Here is a 9,844-nt window from a genome sequence, read left to right as displayed (position 1 = left end):
AAGCCCGAGCCCGTGCACCACAACTACAGAGCCCATGCACTCTGGAGCCCGCACGCCACAACGAAAGATCCTGGCATGCCGCAACTAAGACCCAACACAGCCAAAAATTACTTAACTTACTTACTTACTTTTTTAAAATCTTAAAACTATTATTTTTATGATAAGAGGTCCCTTATGTATTTAATAGTACAGGAGCAGGCTTTTTACATCTATTTGCTCAAATTCTCAGAACCTTGCAAGGTAGGTATTTTTATCCCCATTTTACCAATTTGAAAACTGAGAGTACACAAGAGGTTCTGAAGCCTGCCCAAGGCCACACCTTAGAAACTGGTGGAGCCATGATGGAAATCTTGGTCTGCTGACTCTCCTCTACCCCTAGGCAGGACATGGACACACCCTTACTATTACTGCAGTAGCCTAAATGGTAACCTTCCCTCCAGCCTCACCTCATTTTAAGCTCTCTTCATCCATAATATTTTATGACCCTGTAGCAAAAATGGCACTACGGTTGCAAACCTGAGAACCTCCCATGTCAGGGAAACAGGACATTCACTCCTCTGCTGCCTCCACACACACTGATCTTCCTAAAAGGCAAAGCTGATAAAGTCATTTCCTACCTTCAAACCCTTCAGTGGCTCCTCCTCCTCATCACAATAAACTCCTGAACCCACAAGCTTCAGTCTAACTTCTGCAGCCTCCACACATTCCCCAAACATACGCTATTCTCCTGCCTTTCAAGCATCTTCAGGATGCAGCCACTCTCTCTTGTGTTTCTAGGCCATTACACACATTGTTTCCTGACTGAAAAGCCTTTTAAACCCACATCTACCCAGCTACTGTGATCCAAGACTTAGGTAGGTGTGAACTTCTCTGGAAAACCATTATTTATATTCCCTGTGTGGCATCAGATTCTCTTTTTAGGAGATCCCACAGGGCCCTCAAACATAGCCCGTTACAACGTATTCTAACTGCAGGTTCACTGGTTTCTGGTCCTACCAGACTAAAGGCTCTCTGAGGCCCGGGATATGCCTTTTGTATTTGTAATGCCATAACCTAGCACAGAGGTTAGCAGACAGTTCATGCTCAATAGCTACTTATGGGATGACTAGAGGGCCTAGTACAGTGGAAGACCCAGACACATATACAACCAAGCAAAATAAAATAGGATAAATGTGAAAATAAGAAAGGTGTGACAGGATGCCAAGGAAGTGGAAAAAGGCAGGAAAATCTGGGGAAATCCTGAGATTTCCTTACCTGATTTCTCAAAGTTTCTTCAAATCCTGATGCTGCTGCTGCTGCTGACGTTGATAATCATAATCATGAGTCCTTACCTTGAACTAGGTACTGGGCAAAGCACTTTACATAAAGTGAACTCATAACCACCCTACGCATTTCACTGATGATGCAACTCGGACTTCAGAATCAGACACTTGCTCAATGTTAGAGAATCAATGGCAGAAGCAAGATTTCAACCCAGTTTTCACTTTCTTTGTTAAAAGTGAAATCTCCTCCCCAAATGCCAAAGTTTTATAGACTCAAATAAACCCAATTAAACCAGTAAGGTTGAACTAGGATCCTTTTCATTTTAACCATTCAAGTGAAAATGTACCTTGAGTTATTAAACACTTCCTTGCTTTTTAAATTGTGTATCTTGAATATAATTTAACTTTCTGTGGATGCCTCAGGACTATTTCTGTGTTCATCACTGAGGGTGCTGTAAAATAGTGATGCCCTCCGGAATGACTGTGCTATGACTGGAAAATCACTGACTGCCCTCGTATCAACAGCCTCGGCCTGTTACATTACAAGCATTACAGTGCTTGTAATGGAGCTCTGACTTCCCAATCCACCCTCATTCCATGCCTAGTTAGAGCTATTATTTCTTGCTACTGTCAATGTGTTTCTCTCTAGTAGCCCATCTGATTTCGCTACCTCTAATCTTCCATGGGCCGTGATACTCAAAGAAGATGTAGCAGTCATTACTGCCGCCCAACAGTTACTTCTGGCTCTTTGCTTTCCAGGCACATGCTAAGACAGCAATTCCTTGCCCTTCTTTAAAGTTAGGCATGGCCATATGACTTGCTTTAGCCAATGATATGGAAATGAAAGTGACAGGTGCCACTTCAGGATGGAAACTTGAAAGTCCAGTGTCCCTTGATCACCATCTTCCACTCGATCAAAATGATCATGGAAACCACATATTAAGATGGAGTTTCCAATAGCGTGCGTCCCTGAGTGACTGAGAGGAGGAGAGTTACCTGTGCAGTCATGCTGGACATGTGGCATGAATGAGAAGTCAACTTTTGTCCTGTTAAGCCACTGAAATCTTCAGGGTTTTTGTTAATGAAGCCTAATCCAAGCTACCCAGACCAATACACCAGCTCTCTCAGTAACAAACTATCTCACATAAGTAACTTCATTTACAGATTTTATGATGGACATTCTGTTTGCACAAAGAATTTTCTTTGCATCTATCCTGGTTCAAAGCTATGTTCAATGTAAAATATATTTGCCAAGTAGCTCCTATGTACAAAACACTGTGCTAGATAATGAAGAAGATGGCCCATGGCTTGAAAAAGCTGCAGTCTTATGTTGGCAATTGGGGCAAAAGGCAGATTCTAGTGTTATAATGGTTTGAGAGAGAAACAAGTCCCATCTAGATGGGGAGAAAAGTACAGAAAAGCTTCACAAAGAGAGTTCCAATCAAATGGCCCTGAAACATGGGTGAGAACCAACAATTAGCGATTCAAGAGGGTCATTTAGGATAGAAAAAGCAACAGAGCACGACAGCAACAAAGAGCAAATAGTTCCACAAACTTGGAAAATATAATAAAATCTAAGGGAATGGTAAGAAATGAGTTTACCCATACTGCCCAGGCTAGGCTGGTCTGTGCTTAATTCAACAGACGGTAGGAAGCCATTAAAAGTCTAGGCTGGGGCTTCCCTGGTGGCGCAGTGGTTAAGAATCTGCCTGCCAGTGCAGGAGACACGGGTTCGAGCCCTGGTCCAGGAAGATCCCACATGCCGCGGAGCAACTAAGCCCGTGCGCCACAACTACTGAGCCTGTGCTCTAGAGCCCACAAGACACAACTACTGAAGCCCGTGTGCCTAGAGCCCGTGTTCTGCAGCGAGAAGCCACCGCAATGAGAAGCCCGCGCACCACAACGAAGAGTAGACCCCGCTCACTGCAACTAGAGAAAGCCCGTGCCCAGCCCGCACATAGCAACAAAGACCCGACTCAGCCAAAAAAAATAAGTAAAAGTCTAGGCTGGGGAACTGAGATACCTGCAAGTGATGGCAGTACACAGGATAGATGGAAGGGGTGGGGTGGGGGTGGAAGCTAGGGGGTTTCTGCAGTAATTCGAGGGAATGGGATCAATGGCCCCAAATCAGTGTGATGACAGTAGGAACAGAAAAGAAGCTAGACATAGTGTTGAGGCAGTAGCAACAAGACCTGGCAACCAACTTAATACAAGGGGGAAAAAAAGAAAGGCAAGAATGATTCTTGAGGTGCAGATCCTGGGTAGCTGAGAGGATCTTTATTCTAAATAGCTAAGGTTACTCAGGAAAGTGACAAGGGCAAATAAAGTGCTACCGTCTATTTTCTAATAGCTATTAGCTCCGGTTTCATCTGAACTATTACTACTTGTTTACCCTTTGCTCCCCCCAGGACAAAGTTACTTCCTGATATGATGCCATCAACCTGCCTTTTTTGTATAACCTCATCTCCCACTTTTTCTAATAAGAACCCCCTGGAATACCCATGAGAGTTTTGGGTTCTCCCCTGCCACCTTTCCCATCCTCACTTTCTCATTTCCTCACTTCTCCTTCCTCTTCACCACCCAGGCCTACCCATTCATGGCTCAACTCAAGCCTCAGCTCTCCTGTGAAACATTCCTCAAACACACGGATTTCTCCTTTTCCAGAATTTTCATAGACCTACTATCTTAGAATTCTAGAGACCATTTTATTAGAGATCATTTTCTTGTGTGCCCTTTATCCCCACAACCATCTCATAGGCCCATGAGAACAAGTCTCATACAATACAGGTCGTGAGGTCCCCACAGTTGCACTGCCTTGCACACAATATGTACTTGATAGACACTTTATTGATGATCCGAAGTCACTTAGTCTCTAAGAATATGCACATCTTTTTTTCTCATTAATAATTTACTTTTATTAAACTCTGATTAGACATTTAGACATGTGAAATAGGGAGATTCATCACTTAATACTTCAAAATATCCTTGAGTTAAGAATCTTTCATCTTAGGAGCTGCTATTGCCTTAAGAGATTATTTGAAAATACCATTTCGGTCATAAATTTTTGTGACAGCTTCCTTTTAATCCTTTTGACTTGAAGGTATACCCAACAGTTAAATGATCATCACTCCAAGGTGATTCTGACTTAGAAATAACCTAATTTTCCATGAGGTCTATTTATTTTCATCAACCCAATAAGCGCTTTTTTTCTACCTTCCTGTTCAACTAGCTATAGTACAGTTAATTCAAAGTGTATCCACAGAAAAGTCTGTAAGTTTTTGTTGTTTTTTTTGTTTTGTTTTGTTTTTGTTTTTAACAAAATAACAGCTGCCTTCATTGGTCCCTCTCTCAGTTAATTGCAGAGTCAGTTCACACGTTTCTCTCCTTCCTCCTATGTACGGGAAACACAAACATAAGTGTGGTCTATTAAGGAATCATAAAAACGAGCACTGTTGCAAAAAGGAATTCAAACTGTTCGTGGCAGACTATCCTAACCAAACCTGCTCTCATCACTAAGACATTTCCTCCTGCAAACAAAATCACAGGGCAAACAATGGGGAGAAGTGCCAGAGAAAAGGAAGCAAGAGACGTACTTTGTCAGTAAAATTGACCTCAGTCCCCGGAACATCTGGAGGCTGGTAGAGCAATAAGCAATGACAGCCGCTACCCGTACGCTGCTGATTCCCACTCAGGTTTTCCACTTTTCCTCCCTCTTCCCATAGCGAAGGCCCGCCTGACCCAGGTCCTTCCTCTGCGCCAAGGTGCGCAGCGCTGCGGGGTCTCGCGCGCAGGTGACCTCAGACTGCTCGGCCCGGGTCCAGCCGTCCTCTCCCCCGAGGCCTTGGCATCCCCTACCCAGGCGAGGTCTCCCAGGGACCGGACTCCCGGCCCGAGCCCCCAGTCCGAGCCGGACTTCGTTATTCGGAGACGGCTGGGCCGCGCCCGACCCCTCCTTCCCCAGCACCAGCGCGCGCGGGCTCCGCACCCCACCAACCCGGGGACCGCGAGCTGCGGGGGAGGGGAGGGGCGGCGGCGCCCGTTAGCCATGGTAACTGCCCGCCCCGACGCGCGCAGGACCGGCCCTTACCGCAGCGGAGAGGGAGGCAGCGGGGTAGGCGGCGCCCGGCCCGACGCTGCCGGGAAGGCGGGGGCGACGGCGAATGCGGCGGCGGCAGCCGCGGGGGACCCCGGCGGGCGCCCAAATCGCGGTGGGCCGCCTGGGCGCCGCCATAGTGGGGACGCAGCGGCGGGCGGAGCGCGCGGCCGCGACCCCGACCCGTGGACGACGGGACCACCAATCCCACTCTCCGCCTCAGCGCCCTCACCGGGGGTTGGGCATCCGCGGCCAATCGGCGCGCGGGAGCCGGGCGGGGCGCCGGGCTGACCAATGCGGAGCTGCACTGCAGGCAGAGAGAGGACGCAAGCCCGGAGCTGCCCACTAGACACTGGAACCCCGAGTTTTCCGGCCCGTTCGCCTCGCTCGCCCGCCGGGACTCAGGCTGTTGGCGGTCCAGGGCGTGGGTCCAGCGGGCCCGGCCTGCTGGCCCCGTGCCGACGCCCACCCCCTCGGCTCCCCGGAGCCTATCCGCCGCCTTGAGGAATCCTCCCCCGGCTTCACGCCCCGCAGGGCGCGCGTCTGGGAGGCGGACCTCTGACGGCCGCAGGCCTCTCTGTCCGCCGAGATGACCCCTCGAGAGCCTGTTTCCCCGGCCGTGCGAGGGACGGGGGTACACGGTCATTCCACACAGAGGGACGCAGGCATCCGCCTGGAACCAGGCTGAGACCCAAGGCTGTGGACCTCCACGGGCTGGGCGACCCTGCTCAATCCTGTGGAGTCGGGTGGACAGCGGTCGCTGGCTGCCCTTATTACTACTTTAGAGCCTCTTTTTATTCCGGGCACAGGACCACTCCGCCCCATCTCGTCTACCCTTTTCAGTTCCGGAGGTCCCAGCTTTTCTCCCACCCTACTGGGGCACAATTTAAAACGTAACTCCCCCGAGGGGAGTTACGGAAGAGAAGAGGAACTCTCCGGCTGTGATCCTTGGTTGCCCACCCAAAGACGCTGCCTCACCAAAGGAGGGCAGTTTGCCCTGGCCAAAAGGCTTCTGAGGGGAGTCTGCCTAAGACAGGCTGGTGCACGCTTCCCTGGAGTCAGTCAGTCCGCTGAGGCCTGGCCCTGACTGCAGGCAAGAGGGCCTGTTCCGTGGGACTTGAGACTCTCATCACCTCTTTAAACTTCAGTTTCCCAGGAGGTTATTACATTTGACCAAAACAAAACGTGAAAGTTTCTAGAAAAATAGTCAGCTGTTGAGCAAGAACTCTGCTGGGGTTACAGAAGGGACTACCCTGCCTGTCCTTTAGCAGGGCTGGGGGTGGTAGGGTCAGTGAAATGTAGGGAGGTCTGGGACCCTGCCAAGTCTGGGGAAGTGTTTCTTCCCCAGAAGAAAGATGTGTGCTCCCAGGGCTTGCCAATCCATTAAGGCCTGGCTCTGTCCACGCTCACGTGGGAATCCTTGGGTGCTGGACAAAAAGTTCAACCTCCCTTTCTTGGCCCCAGGAGGGAACTGGCATAGAAAAGTAGGTGTCTTTGAGACCTGCTGCCCCTCCCTTCCCCCACAATCAGACACCAGAGGTGGCAGCCACCTCCCAAGCCCCAGGACACAAAGAAGCATTGAGTTGCTGAGCTGACCCAAGATTCTCCCGCACCTGGCAGGAGCCAAGAAATAGGACCTAGTGCCTGGCTGCCCAAGACCAGCTGAACAGCTCTGCTGTGCCCAATCCACTGCCCCCCCCCACCCCTGCTGCTGCTGCTGCTCTAACCTTGTCCACCTGGACCTCAGGAACCCAGTGGGGGTCCAAGGGACCGGGTCTTCCTCCGGGGAAGCGTCTCACCAACTACAGGCAACTCAGAACAGCTTCAGGACCTAAGGGAAGCGTGCACGGGTGGGGGGCAGGGGTTGTCAATCCCTTGCTTTTCAAGCACCTAAAATGTACTGCCTTCAAGCTGGTTCTACAATTTTTATGGAACAGACACTGGCATAAACTTACACCTGCTCAATGACGTTAACAAGTGGGGTCGAGATCAGAGACATCAAACTCAGTTTTACAAGTTGTGGAAGTGGTCTGGCCCTTCACCTATTACCTCTTCCTTCCCATCTCTAGGGCCAGAGAAGCCAAAGGAGGTACTCACGGCCAGAGGTGCCTCTACTTCCCAGGTCCCACCATACAGAGCCACAGGACCAGAGCTTGACAAGGAGCCCATCTCTTTAGGAGGGCTTCCTAGATGCTGCCTTACTGAGTCTCCTTAAAATGCATGGCCCTGCTCCAGAGTCTATGATTCTAGATACACTCCCGGCCTGACCCTGGGCCACTCAGGCTCCTTGGGGCAGACACAGCCAATCCTCTGCTCAACACGTTTTATTGCTAAGGACAAGTTGATGCACCGGTTTTCAAAATAATTTGGTTTATAGCGTTCATACGTAACAAAAAAGGGGGAAGTATTATAAATCTGATTCTTGTATACATACGGTATAAGTGTGAATCCCTCCAACCCCGGGCCCAGGCAAACAAATTCATAAGGAGCAAAAACCTGTTTAACCCCTTCAGTGTTGCCCTCCAGTCCCACCCCGCTCCCAAATCAGCTCCCTCCCACCCCCAGACCAGGGGGCATATCTAAACCCACCCCCTGGCCTCCAGCGGCCCCAGTTCATCTTAACCCTCCCAGCCCCTGCATGATTGCAATTTTCTGTTGACAGACTCACCCGCCAGGCTCTGCCTGCTTCCATCATTAGATCCCCCTTCAGAGTATTCCCCACCCACACCCTTTAATACTGTCCACAGGGGCTCTGTGCCTAGAGTGATATATGGGCACACACCCAGGTTACCCCTATCTTCTCCTTCAAGAGAAGGCAAAGAGGTGGCGTTAACTCCTTAGCGTCTCATCACTGGAGCTTTGCCAGCACTCTCAAGGCAGTTCCAGGGACAAACAGATGCCACAGCCATCTCCAGCCAACCCCCAGGGGCCCTTACTCAGTTCAGCTGAGGGCAGAATTTCACATTTTTGTTGCCCTGGATAGGCAAGGAAGAAAGTAAAGGCCAGGGGCTGGCAGAAGCTGGTCCAGACCAAACATACATACGCACACGCGCGCACGCGCACACACACACACACACGCGCGCGCGCACACACACACACACACACACACACACACACACATAAATACAAAAAGGGGGAGGGGGCAAGCACCAGCACCTCTGCCTAGTTGGTGCAGGTGATCATTAGGAAGCTAAGTCCAAGGCCAGGGACAGGGCAACCAGCCCAGCCAGCACAGTCGACCCCATTACAGACTGGGGCCCATGCAGCCACAGCGTTCCAGTGCTCAGCCCATCAGCTGGGAGATCAGCGGCTGCTGCCACATGTCCAAGTACGGCTTATTGTTTCATTACAGTGGAATGCGATGAGGGTGGGGTGAGAAGATGATGGGGTCGGTTATTTCATTCCTTTTCATCTTACAGTTCACTTTTAGAGACTTCAGAGTTCCAAGTGTCTGCTGTGCTGTGGAACCCCAGAGTGCTTTCGCCTTGGCAGCTGGGACTCTCCTGGCCGCTGGAAGCACCTACTCCATGATGGCCCGGTATAGTGCAGGCTCAATGTAATCTTCCCGGTATCTTGAGTTGATAACTCGTTGCCGTTTCTTTTCCTGCTTAACCTCTTTCTCCGTGAAAATCTCATTGAAGCGCATGTCTGAGGCTACTGACTACAGAAGAATAGGCAAGCCAAATGAGCACTTTATGGCCAACCACCCCGAAGAAAAAAAACAAAGGGACACATCCTTGCTTTGTTCCCTCCCTCCCAGATGGGAACCAAGGGCACACAGAAAGTACACACTCACCAGTCTAGACTTGACTCTCTTGGGAAGCTCTTCATCCAGCGTGTACACGTCATCTCTCTTAACCACAAGCTGTGAGCCATCCTCAAACTCCACCTACCAAGGAAACAAAGGCCTTTAGCAAAGATATCCCTGACTCTCTCCCTGGTCCATCACGCACAGTGGCAATTTCCTGCAGTCACAGGAAGGGTTTAGAACACTGAAGTAAGGCCTGCCATGTTTGAAGCCATACCTGGCAGACTGGACACAGGGCAGCCCCTAGCTCTGAAAAGGGTTGTCACTGATCCCTTGGCTCAGCGGTCCCCAACCCCCGAGCCACAGACTGGTGCCAGTCCACGGCCTGTTAGGAACCGGGCCGCACAGCAGGAGGTGAGCGGTGGGCGAGCAAGCGAAGCTTCATCAGCCGCTGCCCACCGCTTGCGTTACCGCCTGAACCACGCCCACCCCCACCCCCGTCCATGGAAAACTGTCTTCCACGAAACCGGTGTCCCTGGTGCCAAAAAGGTTGGGGACCACTGCCTTAGCTCTCCCAAGAGCAAAGACTTCCTCTTGCTCAAGAGGAAACACTGAATTAATCAGGCCCCCTCCCCCATCCCCAACGAAAGCCTTTGGTTACCTGGTACATCTGGATGGGGTGAGAGGCCACAAACTTGGCTCCATAGACTTGGCCGTCTGTCCATCTCACTTGGACTACTT

At 50.6% G+C, this 9,844-nt stretch overlaps 1 protein-coding gene across 1 annotated transcript in view; it reads right to left on the bottom strand.

The window, feature by feature from the left end:
• Nucleotides 1-8,774: 8,774 nt before the first annotated feature.
• Nucleotides 8,775-9,844, bottom strand: part of KDM4A (lysine demethylase 4A) — a 41,571-nt gene continuing 40,501 nt past the window's right edge. The window contains 3 exon segments of the mRNA XM_007468246.1: nucleotides 8,775-9,016; nucleotides 9,152-9,244; nucleotides 9,765-9,844. The exon segment at nucleotides 9,765-9,844 is cut by the window's right edge and continues 7 nt beyond it. Of these exon segments, the coding sequence (XP_007468308.1) occupies nucleotides 8,876-9,016; nucleotides 9,152-9,244; nucleotides 9,765-9,844 (314 nt within the window). The 3' untranslated portion in view covers nucleotides 8,775-8,875.

The sequence above is a fragment of the Lipotes vexillifer genome, unplaced genomic scaffold (genome assembly GCF_000442215.2).
Source record: "Lipotes vexillifer unplaced genomic scaffold, Lipotes_vexillifer_v1.1 scaffold661, whole genome shotgun sequence".
NCBI classification, from domain to species: domain Eukaryota; kingdom Metazoa; phylum Chordata; class Mammalia; order Artiodactyla; family Lipotidae; genus Lipotes; species Lipotes vexillifer.
This window is presented reverse-complemented; position numbering and strand designations above follow the sequence as displayed.